The sequence below is a fragment of the Salvelinus fontinalis genome, chromosome 2 (genome assembly GCF_029448725.1).
Source record: "Salvelinus fontinalis isolate EN_2023a chromosome 2, ASM2944872v1, whole genome shotgun sequence".
Taxonomy (NCBI): domain Eukaryota; kingdom Metazoa; phylum Chordata; class Actinopteri; order Salmoniformes; family Salmonidae; genus Salvelinus; species Salvelinus fontinalis.
In genome coordinates this window covers 18463408-18482338 of record NC_074666.1, presented here as the reverse complement: position 1 = coordinate 18482338, position 18931 = coordinate 18463408, and the positions used below count along the sequence as shown (strand labels likewise).

Genomic DNA, 18931 nt, shown 5'->3' with positions numbered 1-18931 from the left:
CAAATATGTCAATTGGACATTATGAGGGAAAATATATATGATTGTGTTGTGTAACAGAGACACTGGTGGATGTATTAAGTGTTATTTTAACTGTGACTTCCCATGACCTCTATATACCACACACAAACTAACTAAACAAATGAGGGCAGTCGGACCCCAGTGAACCCTGATGTCCAATGACAGGCTTTGACTGTGGGTGGCTATGGACAGGGGGGAGGTGGGGGGATGGAGGACGCTTGTCTGGGGCGGTCAGAACGCTCAGGCCTCAGAGCCAAACACAGGGTCTGGCCCGGGCCACTCTGGTTACCGCCAGTTACGCGCTGCCACACAGCTGCTGTCAGAACGATGACGGAGGACGCTGAATCAGCTCCTTACAGGCCCTGACAACCCGTGTCCCGCTTTCACATGACGTTCTCGTCGGAAAAAGTTTGCTGTGGGTTAACCGTTCACGACTGTTTCCAAATGCTACTGTCTGCTGCCAGTCCAAAGGTAACACACTATGGGGCTGGGCCTCACCATGGGGCTGATGGGAAATGTAGTCTCTCATCCCCCTATGCTTAAACAGTGATTATTGCTATGAATATCATAATTTCTGTGTTTTTGGACTATGCAGAATATGAACATACTCTAGGCCTTTGACATGCATTTTGTTCCATGAATATTTTTAAGGGGATGTAGACACACCCACACAACATGTTTAGGCAATACGCATGTGTAAAATATGAAATTGTCTCAATGCAATGAATGAAGCTAGGCAAAGCAACGAGGCATATGGGGACCCTGTCCATCAAGTGAATGTAGTCAGGAACAGCTGTGCGTGTCAGCAATTTGAATGGATGGGAAGGAATGAATACCCTGGCACCTTTCCTGCAGTTTTAGCAAATACAATGGGTGCTCTGTCACCAAATCAAGGAAAGGGCAAGTGTTTACTATATAAACATGGTTTTATTTGTCAAAAAAGGAAAGTGTTCAAAAGTGAAATTATAAAACAACATCTCTAATGAAAGAAGTGTACAAGATAAGCCAAGACATTAAAAAAATATTCCCTAACCCCCTTCCATAAAATAAGTCATGAAATAAGTTAAATTATATACCCCCAAAAATACAATTGCACTGTATTTCCAACCCCCACCCCCCAAAAAATAACAAGTGTTCAAAAGTCAAACAAATGATAAAATAATACAAATGAAATAACAAAAAAGAAGTAAGAAAATAACAAAACTAAAAATTGCATGTTCTCAACGATGCAATATACATTTATAAAAAATACACAATATCAAGACATTTATTTTTTTAAACGCTAAGTAATAAAGAGTATTATAAAGAAGAGGGTAATGTTCTGTGTGGTTTTTTGTAAGGGTGGGTAAGTGAGTGGGAGTCAGTGCAGAAATGATCTTGAGAAGCTGGTGTAAAGTGTCAGTGAGGTGCAGCTGACCCTGCCTATCCTGACTGCACGTCACTGTTCAAAGCGTAGTCACTGTAAACCAAAGGGATTTGTCAGTACAGCAGAAAATAGAGCGTTTATTATAAGCAGCCTGTGCTAGCTAGTGGATTATCTATAAAACTTTCATGGTACTCCCTCAGTGGCAAGCAGCCGTAAAACTTCCAGAATGAGCGACTTGTAACTTGTTAAAGCAAATTAAACATTTATAAGCGCTTTTAGGTAAATGAGATCCTCTTTCATTGCGGGCCTGGTGGGATTCTCTACTGGGTGGGAGGGATCCAGAGAGGACAGGTTAGCTGTACTAAAAGCCGACCGCAGAACAACAATAAAAGCCCTTAAATTGTTCCAGGTTTTATTACCGCCGAGTTCCGCAGCTGCTATTGTGCATAACTCAGGGAAAACAGGAGCTGATAGCAATGCAATCCCACAGAGGCTAGCATAGAAAGACGAGCCCAGCTTTCGCACTTTTTGGGAGGGAGGATGGAGGTTGGTGGCTAGGGGGTGGGTTGTGTATTGCTCTGTTAAAAATGGCCTGTGTGGTTTAACACGTTAAGCAGGGCTCACTTTTTGTGTTTGATTACATTCAGTTGCTAGAGGAGCCCTTGGGAATAGGTCAATAAGCTTGTAAAATTCCTCAGCAGCACTGGCAACGCACTTTTCGGTAAGTGGGCAGAGGAAATAATTGACTACACGTGTTAACAATAATCCTGTAAAAACCTTCAAAGGATGTTTTCCAACCTCCCTTCTAATGTGCAAAAGGCCTCTTAAAGGGATTTCTACTTCCCCAGAGTCAGATGTGGATACCATTTTTATGTCTCTGCGTCCAGTATTAAGGAAGTTAGAGGTAGTTTCGTGAGCTAATGCTAACTAGCGTTAGCGCAATGACTGGGATTATATGGTATAGGTTAGCAATTGCTCTAGTGCTAGTTAGCAACTTCCTTCAAACTGCATGCAGAGACATAACAATGAGTTCATCTGACTCTGGGGAAGTAGATGAAGGGCCTCGTTTCCAAAATCCCAAAGTATCCCTTTTAAGGGAGGTATTTCTTCCCCTGAAAATTCTTAAGTAGGAAAGCTCTGGTATATTGTCCAGATCATGTTTGAATAGATGAATAGCACTTTCTCCACTCTGCTGCCATTACCAGAAATACAGAAATAAAAAGCATTCAGTTTAAGTTAGCCTTCTATTGATGCAGGCTTCTTCTACAATCAAGGTTATCTGTTTTGTAAGTGGCACCCATCTCATTTCGTGATGCAGTACTCTATCAGTGTTACCTTGGGCGTTAGTATGGCTATTTAGTTTAGGGTGAGTATAAATACATGAAAACTACAGAATGGAGGTTTCTATGTAGTTTAGATTTGGGGGATTATGACTCATTTTATTACTGTATCACATGGGGAGATATAGCGGCTTGAATAAAACTATGATAGTGTGGCGGTTTTATTTAGGCTGTTCTCTGCTGAAGAATCATGCTGACTGCTGATTGAAAACAGTTGTTCATTCTATACTTCAATAAATTCAGGCGGCGGGGAAGGTGGGGGTTCCCCCCCTAACACGGAACAGATTGAGGGAAAACAAGACCTCAAAGTGTTGAAATCAATGGCAGATGCACATACTAGTAGTTTCAATGTTTCATTAGATGCTAATGTATTGCTGTGTTTTTATTTGTTGTGAAATTAGCCTTTGGAATATTAAAACCATATGTTTGCTAGTTATCTTTCTGTAGGGCAAATTTTTACCCAATGTGGATAAGGTCATTAAATGAATACATCTGTATGTTTCAGCTTGCCTCTTTATTAATGTGTTTATGTTGTTATTACATGAGCACAGAATCACAGAACAGGCATGTGCACGTAGTGTACACACACGCTGCACGTACATGCACACACACATGCACGAAGGGAAACACACACACACACACACACAAAACCCCCACACACCCTCTCTGACTACACCCATCATCTCTGCACTAGATATTATGAAAAGCGGCCATGGCGTGTGCACTGCGGGAGAAGAAACTGAAACAAGTAAAAAGGCAATTAAGTGATGAAATGTGAAATGACATGCCAGAGTAATGAGAGGACCATGACCATGATGATGAGCCACTGCTTGCTGCTACTGCTACTGGGATGACATGCCAACTGAAGGGACTGTTAGTCTCTACTCTACACACACACAGAGACTGGTTGATCTCTCAGATTTATCTGTACTGGGAGGTCATTAAATCTCAGCTCAGCTTTTTGATGGGGCTGATTTATTGTGACCACTAGCATATCCTCCCTTGGTTTAGCACATCTATTAATCACGCTGTTAAGAGATGAGTACATCACGCCACTGAGCGGGCCAAGGATCTGCCCCTCTGAAAGAACACGTCATTCTCCGAAGTAATTTAAGGAAGCTTTAAGAGAAATTAAAGGCAACAACAAACCAAGAGAGACATTTTGCAAATCACTGTGTAATAGCTACGTTCCTGTCTGGCCATGTAATTCCCCTGAAAGATGATCTGGGTTTACTGCATTGGCTTTATTAGAGATGTTCTTCACTCTATTTTCTGAGGTAAATTTACTGAAGAGTTCACGGACAGAGTAGATGTTCTACTGGTCGATGGAGACCGGGGAGTGTACAGTACTAATGTAATCGGTTTGTTCCACATATAGACATCAGTCATTTTGATGATACTTGAACTGTTAGCTTCATCTAAATCTATTTGACTCAAACAGAATGGGACACAATTATTGTCCAGTGTGTCACACTTCATTGTAACAGATAAGGTAATGCAGACAAGCCCTTAAAGCTATTCCATCATTCCCATTCATTCCATGTGCTGCAGATGGCTGCTCAATCAATTACAGAAGTAAGACATGGGTGTGGGTGGAAGGACTTTTATTGGTCTGTGGTTGGAATATGTAGAAATAAAGGAAACAACATAAAGTGTGTTAATAGGGCGTTGGACCACCACAAGCCAGAACAGCTTCAATACACCTTCATTTACATTACATTTTTAGTCATTTAGCAGACGCTCTTATCCAGAACGACTTACAGTAGAGTGCATACATTTTTTATTACATTTTTACATACTGAGACAAGGATATCCCTACCGGCCAAACCCTCCCTAAACCCGGACGACGCTATGCCAATTGTGCGTCGCCCCACGGACCTCCCGGTTGCGACAGAGCCTGTGCGCGAACCCAGAGACTCTGGTGGCGCAGCTAGTACTGCGATGCAGTGCCCTAGACCACTGCGCCACCCGGGAAGCTACACCTTGACATAGACTTGGCATAGATTCTACAAGTGTCTGGAGCTCTATCAGAGGGATGCGACACCATTCTTCAACAAGACATTCCATCATTTGGTGTTTTGTTGATGCTGCTGGAAACTCCCATAAGTGTTCAATTGGGTTGACTGAGACGGCCATGACATATGGTTTACATCGTTTTCATGCTCATCAAACCATTCAGTGACCCCTCGTGCCCTGTGAATGGGGGAATTGTCATGCTATGGGGGCATAGCCAGCATTTTTATACATGACCCTAAGCATGATGGGAAGTTAATTGCTTAATTAACTCAGGAACCAAACCTGTGTGGAAGCACAAGCTTTCAATATACTTTCTATCCGTCATTGTTTCCATTATTTTGGCAGTTACCTGTACATTGGTGTGTGTGTGCACGCATGTGCGTGTTTGAACGTGGTGTCCCCCTTTTGGGTGTGTGTGCGTAAGAGAGATGCACAGTGCTGCCAGCAGGGACCCTGCTTGCTTAATGAATATTATAGGTCAACATGTTTTGATGAACGACCTGCAGACTGGGGCATAAACGGTGCACAGTGCCGTCCCTCCCTTCTTCCCATGCCCTTTCTTCAGGGCTCTATTACTGTGTGTGCATGCCCGGGATATACTTCCCCCCTCTTTGCTCTGCAAATGTTCAAACTCCCATCAGAGGAATTGGCCTTTTACAAAAAAGGGTAAGGAAAAGGCTCTGTCTCTTTGTGGAGGAAAAGTGTGTTGGAGGTAATTAGTGCTATCACACATGCCAGAGTGTGTGTGTGCTTGTGTGTGTGTGTGTGTGTGCCTGTGGAGCTCTGTGTGTGTGTGTGTGTGTGTGCGTGTGCGTGTGTGTGTGTGTGTGTGTGTGTGTGTGTGTGTGTGTGTGTGTGTGTGTGTGTGTGTGTGTGTGTGTTTATCCACGTGCTTGTGTTGCCTCCAGCCCTGCTGTCTTGTGTGGCCTAGTTCTCTTCCGTGCTCTCCTCCTCAGGCCCATCAGGCATCTCCCAGTTCTCCAGCTCTCTCTTATCACTCTCAGCACTCAACCTGGCTCTCACCCACCACAGTATTCTCCCTAGGAAAGAATTCCTTTCATAGTGCTAATGGCTACAGAAAAAGGAATGTTTTCATTTTAATTATACGTTTAATTCAAAGGCTCTTAAGGCGTCCCCCCCTACCCTGTGCCCTTTCAATAAATGATGGCCGGCATGAGGATATATTTTAAAAATCCTGGTATTCTGGAACCAGTTAGGCTGCCAGGTGGGTTCCCAAGTGGCGCAGCGGCCTGAGGCACTGCATCTCATTGCAAGTGGTGTCACTATAGTCCCTGGTTCGAATCCAGGCTGTATCACATCCGGCCATGATTGGGAGTCCCGTAGGGCGGTGCACAATTGGCCCGGGTTTGGCCGGAGTAAGCCGTCATTGTAAATAAGAATTTGTTCTTAACTGACTTGCCTAGTTAAATGAAGGTACAATAAATAAAATTGCAACCTGTATAGTTCAGTCAGAAAGAGAGAGAGAGTACAGCCCCTCTTAGAGAATACAATCCCTCTATGTGCTGTCTGTCGAGCCATACTTTTTCTGTTAGGTGGCATTGCACCTGTTTAATGCTCTGGTATGTATGTGATTTGAAATTAAGCCTGCGAGGCGTGGCATGGCAGGCCGGTCTCGTCTGCTGGGTCTGGAAGGAAGGAGTATTGTGAGGAAGCTTCAGACAACATAAAACGCAGACTTGGAGCACAACGGCCCCTCGGCCCCCGTGAGCCCTACATTGTTCTCCTCAGGAGGACTTCTGGAAGGCTCAGATGTTCTTGGATCGCACATCCTCCTCCTCTTTGCTCACTTGCTTTTTATTTTCTGTCTGAAACGGTGTCTGGAAAATGACACCTGCTGAGCTTCTGTAGTCTCCGCATGGGGCTGCCTGTCTGTTTGAAAGGAAGGGAAGACGGCTTTTGAAGATTTTTGAAGCTTTTGTTTCTGTTCTTCTCTTCTCAGAAAGGTTGATAGGGATTTCACATTGTGAGATCAGATGCTGGCTGTCTTGTCTGTCATTGGCAGGCTGGAGTGACAGCTGCTGGCTCAAGAGGCAAATAAAAACATGACAGATTTACACATACAGCACAGCGCTCGGTGCCAGCTCACACATATTCATGACAAAATGTTCTTCTGTCTGTGGGAGAGGGATTGTCATGTCAGTCTCCTCAGCCACTATAATCTACAGTACAAATTATTGGCACCCTTGATAAAGATGAGCAAAAAATACTGTAGAAAAAATAAATAATTCAAATACTGAATGTAAAGCTTAGAACCAAAGCCCTGTCTCAACATCTTCAGCATGTTAACGTGTGTCTGTGTGTGTTTGTTGTTTTTCAGATGAAGCCGGGACAGAACACCTGTAAGGACAACGACAGTGAGAGCCTGAGTGGACGGTCCAAGCCTTCTGTCGGAAGCAGCTCCAGAGACAGGCTGAGTGACGTAAGTAAACAAAACAACAAATAAACAGCAAACAGGACATGACAGCACTAGCTGCATGTCTACACACTACATTAGACTCGTGATTTAACATGACACCCTCCAGCAATCCCAGTAATGAATCTCTAAAGCTTTACTACTTAATGACCCAACTGCAGCTCCAGAATATTGTTCTGAGAGAAGTTCTAGCAGATTTGACTGGTTTTCTAACTGTATAGCCGGACAACCTTTATTATTAGATACATACTATATATTATACTCACTTTAAACACATATATACCGTAGCATCTGGTATATCAATGCACGAAACAGAGACTTATACACAATCGATGATCGTCGGTTGATTTTATGTATTTTGTGAGGATTACATGAAGTTTGACAAGGTAAGTTTGACATCCTCAAACTCAAGAAGAATCTGAATAAGACACATGGTGTGCTGCATATCACAGCCAACAGGTAAGTGCTGCTGATACCGTGGACTGATACAAATGTAATCTGATTTGCATTAGCCCTTAATATGGACCACTTCTCCAGTCAGTTATTGTTGTCCTTGGCATACCTCAAGGCTCCTTCTGGTGAAAAGGGTTGTTTGTACAGTTACAGTTAGTGTTGTAACTGTACACACCCGGAGGTTTAGTACTGTTAAAATAAGGACATCCTATTTACCCAGTGGCTTGTTCCTCAGTCTCAGTTCTTCAGAAGCTAAGACAAGTGGTAGTGTTTCATGTATTTATTCAACCTTTATTTAACCAGGTAAGTCAATTGAGATCAAATTCTTTATTTACATTGATGGCCTGACACATAAGGTGAGAGATCCCTCTCTTTGCTGGCCTTAGACATGGCCTGCTTGGAGATGTAAGCAGAGCAGTCTGGGGCTAGGAGTTCTCTGTAAAGTCCTGCTATGCTATCTGACAGGCCTCAGCCCCTTTACTTTGATTTTAATGGTGAATCTACAGAGGTGCTGCTATCAGATATGGCCCGTGATTAAAACTGTCAGTTGGTGAAGCCAGTCATTGACAAAGACGAGTGAAGCAAAACTGGTTCTGCCGTGTAGCTACACTATAGGATGCTTGGCCAGGCATGAAATGAAATATGTCATTTGATGTCGACATCAGAAATGTAAATGATACACCTCATGTCACTGTACCAGAGAAAGAGAAAGAGACAGTGAGAGTCAAGACAAACAACGATGAAGAAATGGAACTGTGGAGAGACAGTTTTATAACTTTGAACAACTGAAATGCAACAGCTGTGGGTGCCATGAAAAATGAAGTCTTCAATTTGTCATCCATTAGGCTATGCTGCGTGACGTGGGTGTGGAGGAGAATACTTACACAGTGCTGTCATTCAGAGACAGAGGAGAAGACGAACATGTGATAGCCTGTTGGCTTCAATTACAGGGCAACATATCAGTTGTCTGGAATAATAGGTTACAGAACACGATTCGATGTACATAATATGTGACTCGCCATGTCGTCTATGTTAAATAAATCATTACTTCAGGAAGGGAATGTGAGAGAAGCATCGGTTTCTTGTCCATAGGCATCCTTCTTGGCCTCATTGCTCAGGGCCCAACTCTTAACTCCCATCCAACCCTTAAAGGGCCCATCCTTAATTGAAACAATAACTACGTTATCCCCGCCTCTGTTTCGGTAAAAAGCTGAGGGATGGAGCTGGAGAAATGTATCCACTCTCAAATTCATAGACAGAGCTATGGATGCATAGGACTGACCATTGCTGATATCCAAATTATAGTTGAATCGTGTTTTGAGGCTAAACAGATTGTTTATATCTACTTTGTTTTCAAACATTGGAGTAAAACAAGCTTATACAGTATTTTGGATTCTGATGGCGTATGACAGTTGAACTAAGCTCACGAGGCATTTATAAGTTCTATTCTTCACAAATCAATCGGCACATGTCTTTAATGTATAAGTCCAAAACTGGATGATGCAACTGCAGATTGCCCCGTTAACTCTCCCGTTCAGATCACATGTCATCCAGATGATATGTGCTTTGGCTTCGATTACGCCACGGATGAAATATCATCACTATTTTCAACAATTATGTGAAATTATGGCACACCCTAATTGCCCAGTATTTGAGGATAAATGCCTCACATCATTTCCCTCTCATTCAACTCACATACCTATGAATGTGGTAGCACATCTTGCATCTCCCGACATTATCTAACTTGTGTTTGAACATTTCTCTAACCCGTCCATACGGTCTGTTTCATGTGGTTGTTAAGATGTTTTTCTCCTCCACATTATCTTTCACCAAGCCAGCCTTTTAAACACTATGTGTGCCCTGGAGGGAGGGTTGACTAAAGCCAATCATCCACACTGTCTATCTGTCTGGCATGGACGGCCAGAGGGCCTGATGCTGAGGCCTCTCCTCTCTGTTTTTCTGAAGGGAGTTGCTGAAAGCTGGGCTGCATGAGGACAGTGTTTTAGCCTGACGTGCCACTTAGAGAATGTCACATAATAAGAGAACCCTTCTCAGGTCCCCACGGGTCTCTGAACAGGTCCTGTCTGGTCACACTGTAAAAACCCACTTCACACATCACAGAAGGCGCTAGCCAGGGCCTCTGTAGCAGGGCCACTGCCCCTGTTGGAGGTTGCGGAGAGGGAGACGGGTGAGAAAGGGGGGGTGAGAGAGCGAGGGAAGAAAGGGAGGAGATAAGGAGAGGGGATGGGGTGAGAATAGGAGGGTGAGAGAGAAGAGGGGGGTGAGACCCTGTGGAAGCCATATTGATAAACCTGAAGAATTGTCTGATTTCATGGCTCACACTCGGCATGTGTGATGAATGTGATACAAGGCCGGTCTTATATACCTTGAGATAGATTCAAGGCCGTACACACACACACACACACACACACACACACACACACACACACACACACACACACACACACACACACACACACACACACACACACACACACACACACACACACACACACACACACACACACACACACACACATAGTGCATCAAAGTGAGTTATTAGACCCATGGAGCAGTGTGAGGCTGGGCTATGAGTAACCCTGGCCTTTCGTTAGATACCAACAGTTTGCTAATGATGTTTGCTAAAGGCCTGCCTGCTCCCCCCTCGCCATCTGACTCTACACTGATGAAACGGATCAGCCTCCTGTGCTGCCCTGGACCTGCCTGGGAGGAACAGAGAGGGCAGGGGAGGTCAGCCTGGCCCCCATCTCCTCTCTCGCTCTCCTCTCTCTCTCTCTGTCTCTCTCTCTCTCCATCTCTCTCCCTCTTCATATCTCTCGCCATCTCTCTCTCTCTCTCTATCGCTCTCTTTCTATCTCTGTCCCTATGTCTTTCTCTCTTCTCCCTCTCTCACCATCTCTCTCTCTGCTCTATCTCTCTCCTCCCTCTCTCACCACCTCTCTCTCTCCCTCTCCCTCTCCCTCTCCCTCTCTCTCTCTCTCTCTCTCTCTCTCTCTCTCTCTCTCTCTCTCTCTCTCTCTCTCTCTCCTCACTGTCCTATGTAGCTCATTAGGACTTACAAATCACACATCAGCCCCGTTGTGTTTAGCCTTAACCCCAAATCCTAGCTAAATTGGCTGGCTATGCTATTTGCTCTGAAGCCTCCGATCCCCTTTTGCGAGCGTTTGATCGTCGTTGCGTTTGCAGCAGGCAAACACCACCCCTGCCTCCCCCCTCTTCCCCAGCCTGGGTGGCAGGAGTCCTGGGCAGAGGGAGTCTGCTGGATTGGGGTGGGCGTGGAGGCTGGGTTGAATCAGTCGTGTTTAGTCTCTGCGGCAGGGGTGAAATGCCATCATTACCCAGCTGCCTATCAAATAAATTGGCAATTACGGGGCTTGGAATGCAAGTAAACAGTACGTTACTCTTTTTTTGTTACTACCCAAGGCCCTTGATGAGAGATGGGCGAGAGAGAGGAGGAAGGGGAGGGAGGGAGAAAGAGATGGAGAGGCCAGAGAGCGTTTGGAGTCGAAGCCCGCCAGTCAGCGCCCTTCGAGGCATGCAGACAGGCTGATGAGAACCATGAGGAGCAGGGGATACTAATGAATTCACCCTAAAAGATGGGGACTGGAAATAAATAGATTTAGAAATATCAAAATATGATCCGCTAATTCACCATCATCATTCCCTCTTATGTGTCCCGCTGTTTTCTCTGTTGACAGGTCCATTCTTTTGAGCATCTGCACAGACATGTGTGTACTGTTAGTATTGTAGTGTATGCTAAACTCTCAATAGCAGCCTTATGGCCATAGAAATACTGATGCTGGGCTTTAGAAACTTTCGGGCGAATACTCATATTGACGGCATATGCAGTGACAGGAGACAGGGATGAGACAGGTGTTTTTACAATTTATATGACCTCCTACTATTCTCTCCCTGGGCCTACCTGATAGTCCCATAGGTTGTAAGGAAGTCATTTGGCTCTAGCCTGATCCATGTGTGTGGTGTTACTCAGGACAGTCATTCTAGGACATGGAGGGTTCCCCACCCAAAATGAAAATGTGAAAACTGTGGGTTCCTGTGAAATTCATCCTTGTCTGCTCCGGCTCGCCTCACATGAGAAGTTATTTTCCTGTGGTGTGGTCTTTGAACGTGGCTTTGTAATGAAACATCTGGAAGTGATACGTCTAACCTATCATATTCAGAGCACTCTGAGTACTTTCTGCTGAAATGGAGCAAAAAGAACAGTCTCCCTCAAGGCTGTTAAACCTGAACCTAGTTATTAGTGGCTTTTAATGAATACATTACAGTATATTTGGAATTCCTTCTCTCATGTGGCAAAATTATTTCAACTCTCAAATTACCGCTTTCGAAAGCGATTAATGTCATAATAAAGTTGTTGGTTTTAATGATCACTGTGATTTTTTAATTTGCTCGAACATATGAAAAAACCGCAACATTTTTCCTGGTATTTTGTTATTCAACCTCACGGTACTTTTCGTACCCTAGGGCCTAACAGTATTTATTTCTGTGTGCCTGGCTCTGTCTAAAGGGGATTTAGCCTTTCCATTGACCTGGCTGTGTCATCTGGTCATAGCAGTTCTGTGTGATATTGTGTCCATCACACCTCCTCAGTACATATTCTGATTATTCCTTGACACACCACTGTAAATGAGGTCACAGTCCCCCTACAAGTTGAAATATGCTGGCCAATTTGCTCCGACATGGAAGTTGTAATTGCTTGCAGCAATTATCCAGTTCCAGAGATAATTTTTGTTCATCCTCTCTCTCTCTCTTTCTCTCTCTCTCTCTCTCTCGCCTCGCCTCGCTCTCTCTCTCGCTTTTTCTCGTTTTCTCTCTATCGCTCTCTCCCTCGATCTCGATCTCTCTCTGTCTCTCCAATTTAAAATGTTCCTTATTAGAGATAAGCATTTAGATATGGAAGTCTGAATGTTATACCTATAATTAGTTCATTATCATAGTATCATGCTCCTCGTGACTCCGACTCAGTCAGATATGGGTTCGTTGTCAGTGTGAGTATGGTAGGAACACATACACACACGCGCACGTACGCTAGTGATAGGCGAGTCAGCTGTTTGTTCACCTACACCCGCCCACAATTGCTTATAAATCCATCCGCAACCGCCAGACTCTATGTAATAAACTGAAAATCGTAGGCCTGCACCCGACCCTAACCTGCATATATTGTATAGAAAATGCACTGTACAGTCAGAGATGGGGGTATGCATCTAACTTGTCTAATTAGATGCATGCAGCTTCTCTTCTGTCATTAATTGTTGCAATAGGTGGCTCGTGAGTTTGAAGTTTAGGGAAGCAAATTTTCACCATAAAAATGCACCTTGATAGTATAGCATTCCATACAACATTGCATTTGCAGGCTATTTCAGATCCCTTTCTTTGCACTTGAAAAAATTAGACTTTTATAAACAGATTTCATGCTATTCTACTACACTTTATATGACTGGAGACATTAGCAGGATTTTAATACGACAAAAAGTACAGGGTAGCCTTCTCTGCTCTGACAAATAGATAAATAAAAACTACGTTGTCTAATCCATATAATAGGCCTACAAGAAGGGGAGACACAAATACAATATGACGTCCATCTAACCTGGCGGGACCGCAGTGACGAAGGTGAAAAGCATAAACAGCCTTCCTCGGCATATACATCACTGACAATCTGAAATGTTCCACCCACACAGAAGGCTCAACAGCGCCTCTACAACCTCAGGAGGCTGAAGAAATTTGTCTTGGCCCCTAAGACCCTCAGAAACTTTTACAGATGCACAATTGAGAGCATCCTGTCGGGCTGTATCACCGCCTGGTACTGCAACTGTGCCCCCGGTGATGGGTTGGGCAGACTGCACCACCCTCTGGAGAGCCTTGTGGTTGCAGGTGGTGCAGTCCGCCCAACCCATCACCGGTTGCACACTGGCTGGCCTTCAGGACACCTACAGCACCCGATGTCACAGGAAGGCCAAAAAGATCATCAAGGAAATCCACCACTTGAGCCACGGCCTGTTCACCCTGCTACCATCACGTGCCTCCAACATAAGATGGCGCCGGAGAAGAAGGCTGACATTTTACATGTTCCTAACAATTGTGTTTTTTGTAAGTTTCTTTGCGTTTGTAACATATTTCTTGGCTTATTTTGTACATAATGTTGCTGCTGCCGTCTCTTATGAGCGAAAATAACTTCTGGACATCAGGACTGTGATTACTCACCACGAACTGGAAGAATCCTTTTTCTCCTTTAACGAGTCCAACGAGACCAATGTGAATGACATACTGCTTTCCCGGGAACAGGCCCAGATCCCCGTCATTTGCGTAACGAGAAGGTGGAGAAAAAGGGGCCGGAGGGTGGGCTGCCTTCTGAGAATTTGTAGGCGATCTAATAAACCCCTACTGCCTTCCATGCTGCTAGCAAACGTGCAATCTTTGGAAAATAAAATCGATGACCTACGCAGAAGATTAAACTACCAACGGGACATTCAAAACTGTAATATCTAATGCTTCACGGGAGTCCTGGCTGAACAACGACATTATTAACATACATCTGGCTGGTTATATGATGTATTGGCAGGATAGAACAGTGGTGTCTGGTAAAACAAGGGGCGGACTATGTTTTTTTGTAAATAACAGCTGGTGCGCGATATCTAAGGAAGTCTCAAGGTTTTGCTCGCCTGAGGTAGAGTATCTCATGATAAGCTGTAGACCACACTATCTACCTAGAAAGTTTTCATATGTATTTTTCGTAGCTGTCTACATACCACCACAGACTGATGCTGGAGCTAAGACCGCACTCAATGAGCTGTATTCCACCATAAGCCAACAGGAAAATGCTCACCCAGAGGCGGCGCTCCTAGTGGCCAGGGACTTTAATGCAGGGAAACTTAAATCCGTCTCACCAAATTTCTATCAGCATGTTAAATGTGCAACCAGAGGGAAAAAACTCTGGGACACCTTTACGCCACACACAGAGCTCTCCCTCGCCCTCCATTTGGCAAATCTGACCATAATTCTATCCTCCTGATTCCTGCTTACAAGCAAAAATTAAAGCAGGAAGCACCAATAAAAATCGCAGGAAGCGATCAATAAAAAAGTGGTCAGATGAAGCAGATGCTAAGCTACAGGACTGTATTGCTAGCACAGACTGGAATATGTTCCGGGAATCCTCCAATGGCATTGAGGAGTACACCACTTCAGTCATTGGCTTCATCAAGAAGTGCATCGAGGACATCGTCCCCACAGTGACCGTACGTAGGGTTGAAGTCAGAAGTTTACATACACCTTAGCCAAATACATTTATACTTAGTTTATGATGCTGCCACCCTCGTGCTTCACGGTTGGGATGGTGTTCTTCGGCTTGCAAGCATCCCTCTTTTTTCTCCAAACATAACATTGGTCATTATGGCCAAACAGTTCTTTTTTTGTTTCATCAGACCAGAGGACATTTCTCCAAAAAGTACGATCTTTGTCCCCATGTGCTGTTGCAAGCCATAGTCTGACTTTTTTATGGCTTCTTCCTTGCTGAGCAGCCTTTCAGGTTATGTCGATATAGGACTCGTTTTACTGTGGATATAGATACTTTTGTACCTGTTTCCTCCAGCATCTTCACAAGGTCAGGGGTGGCAGCATCATGTGGTGCGGTGCTTTGCTGCAGGAGGAACTGGTGCACTTCACAAAATAGATGGCATCACGAGGCTGGAAAATGATGTGTATATATTGAAGCAACATCTCAAGACATTAGTCAGGAAGTTAAAGCTTGGTCGCAAATGGGTCTTCCCAATGGGCAATGACCCCAAGCATACTTCCAAAGTTGTGGCAAAATGGCTTAAGGACAACAAAGTCAAGGTATTGGAGTGGCCATCACAAAGCCCTGAACTCAATCCCATAGAAAATTTGTGGGCAGAACTGAAAAAGCGTGTGTGAGCAAGGAGGCCTACAAACTTGACTCGGTTACACCAGCTGTGTCAGGAGGAATGGGCCAAAATTCACCCAAGTTATTGTGGGAAGCTTGTGGAAGGCTACCCGAAACGTTTGACCCAAGTTAAACATTTTAAAAGCAGTGCTACCAAATACTAATTGAGTGTATGTAAACTTCTGACCCACTGGGAATGTGATGAAAGAAATAAAAGCTGAAATAAATCATTCTCTCTACTATTATTCTGACATTTCACATTCTTAAAATAAAGTGGTGATCCTAACTGACCTAAGACAAGGAAGTTTTACTAGGATTAAATGTCAGGAATTGTGAAAAACTGACTTTAAATGTATTTGGCTAAGGTGTATGTAAACTTCCGACTTCAACGGTACATAGACATGGAATCACTGGCCACTTTAATAATGGAACACTAATCCCTTTACTAATGTTTACATACTGCTTTACTCATTTCCGACATTGGTCGTCCTAATATTCATATTTTTCTTAATTCTATTCTTTTACTTTTAGATTTGTGTGTATTGTTGTGAATTGTTAGATACTACTGCAATGTTGGAGCTAGGAACACAAGCATTTCGCTACACCCACAAAAATATCTGCTAAATATGTGACCAATAACATTTGATTTGATTTGAGGAGGAAATGATTGTCCAAAAATAAACTTTCAAGTGGCACTTACCCAACAATTATAAAGATTGAATATGCGCACTCACCGGGGATATGGCTTATGCTCTCTGCTGGTGCCGATAAGGCTACTGTTCACTCAATTAAGTTGAGAATTTTGATAACTAAAAGACAGATTAGTATTTTCATTGTCTTCTCTTCACAGCAATAGCCATTTGCTTTCCAAACGATGTTTTTCCGCGATTGTATTTTGAAATATTGTGATATGCCTGGCTGGGCCTCTCTAATTGTCGCTGACAGTCGCAACTAAACAGGGCCCTTCCAACTGTAGGCAATGCGTTTTTTCCTAAAGAAGCTAGTGATCATCTATGGCCAATTTTGAAGGATTTAATTTATATCTGTATAGACAGGAGTAGGGTAAATAGGCTATAGAAGTTTTTCAATTGAATTAAATGTTCTTTTAGGGGAAGCTTATCCCTAACCCCGAGTCATATGGATGTGCCACCTAGCCCTAGAATACTACATAAACCCTTTCTTACCAGAATTATGTCTTAAGACCAGGCACCACAGGCTGAAATAACATTTTTGCATCTACCTATCAATGTAGATATTTGTTGGTATTTTGGTCCATTAATATTATATATTTTTTAAAGTTGACATAAAAATGTCAAAAACATGATGAAAATGTATATTTTCTTTAGTTTAGCATACTGCTGTCATAAACATGTTCGTGAATTTTAACCACAACGCTCACTACATTCAATTACACATCATTTAAAAGCTCATTTAACAGAGAATGTTACGAACTAGACTATATTTAGTAACTTACTTTGAAGAGATGGTGATTGGGTCTAAATAAGACTTAAGCGTTTGGCAGTCTAAATTCTGCGTACTTGTCTTTACCTGCCCTTTCCCGAAAGTCAGACTCTTCCCACACGCCAACTCATTTCTCTCAGCTTCAGAGTCATCTGCATTCACCACATTTTGTGTGGTTATCCTTGGATATATTCTCCAAACTCACTCAGACGGATTTGTTGATATGTTGTCCATTTTCTATTCTAGATTTTCTCCTTTGAAAAATGCGGCAAAAATGTATTTTACGTCCATGTCTTTAGTGTATTAGAATCTGCGCTAGACGAGTCCAGTCCGGGAGTGTCTTAACAAAATGTAATCAAAATAGTTAGACCGACTTCATCCAGTGTCCTGAAAAAAGTAGATTTGTGTATATTTAATGACATATCACCTAATTTGCATATTCTGATAACATATTTCAGAAATTGTAAAACAAAAAAGTATTATTAATGTCTACATTCAACTGGTAAAAGTTGATTGGGATATGATTAAGGGAAAATATCCCTATGAGGGTGGGGTTCCTCTTCTTCTCTCATGCAACAAAGACATTTATGCAATAACTCTCCCCAAAAATAGGAACGATTGTCCATGCAAAATTTCCAAATGACATCACTTGGACCGGTTTTAATTAAATTAAAAGTTGTGAAAACTACCCAACATGTTTCTGATAAGATTTCAGTTCAGCTTGGATGAATATTCTATGCGGGATGAAATACTATCAGCTTTTATAATGCTGATAAAGATGGCAACTTAAAAATACATTTAAAAATTACACTTTTTTTTTACCCCTTTTTCTCCCTAATTTCGTGGTATCCAATTGGTAGTTACAGTCCTGTCGCATCGCTGCAACTCCCATATGGACTCGGGAGAAGCAAAGGTCGAGAGCCGTGCGTCTTCTGAAACACAACCCAGCCAAGCCAACCCAGCCAAGCCAATCCGGCCTAGCCAACCCGGCCTAGCCAACCCGGCCAAGCCAACCCGGCCAAGCCAACCCGGCCTAGCCAACCCGGCCAAGCCAACCCGGCCAAGCCAACCCGGCCTAGCCAACCCGGCCTAGCCAACCCGGCCTAGCCAACCCAACCCAGCCAAGCCAACCCAGCCTAGCCAACCCAGCCTAGCCAACCCAGCCAAGCCAACCCAGCCTAGCCAACCCAGCCTAGCCAACCCAGCCTAGCCAACCCAGCCAAGCCAAGCCAACTCAGCCAAGCCAACCCAGCCATCATTTTTAAGTAGCCATCTTGTGACTGTCAAATTTGTATAGCGCCTCACAATCATCACACACACTGCTATCATGCTTTCCTAAACGTTAGACTAATGTTCTGCCCCCCCTCTTCTATTTATTTTCAAACATCCATTTCGCAGCTTTTCTCTAATTGAATTAAACTCCGAAATGTAACTTTTTCCTCAGTGGATGGACATTAACTCTTTCTGCCTAAGTTCCCAAAAGTGTATTTGTGTGTATTTGGCGAGTGTACAGTTGGGCCCTAAAGCTTAGGCTATGCTCTAACGCCAGATAATAATAATACAAGAAAAACCACAATGTAGCCTATAGATTTGAATTGCACAATAATTATACATTATTGTACACAATCTCTTTATTCAACCCGCCACCCGCCCTTCATCCACACAATATGTCATGATCCTAAACCCACCTGCCCTTCATCCACACAATATGTCATGATTCTAAACCCACCCACCCTTCATCCACACAATATGTCATGATCCTAAACCCACCTGCCCTTCATCCACACAATATGTCATGATCCTAAACCCACCCACCCTTCATCCACACAATATGTCATGATCCTAAACCCACCCACCCTTCATCCACACAATATGTCATGATCCTAAACCCACCCGCCTTTCAT

The 18931-nt window shown here is 43.5% G+C and overlaps 1 protein-coding gene across 7 annotated transcripts in view; it reads left to right on the top strand.

Moving 5' to 3' along the window:
* LOC129813209 (autism susceptibility gene 2 protein homolog) overlaps nucleotides 1-18931 on the top strand; it is a 407283-nt gene that overhangs the window by 120365 nt on the left and 267987 nt on the right. For all 7 annotated transcript variants that reach the window (XM_055865511.1, XM_055865494.1, XM_055865527.1 and 4 more), the window contains exon 2: nucleotides 7079-7180. In XM_055865511.1, coding sequence (XP_055721486.1) covers nucleotides 7079-7180 — 102 coding nt within the window. The remainder of the gene's footprint in view (nucleotides 1-7078; nucleotides 7181-18931) is intronic.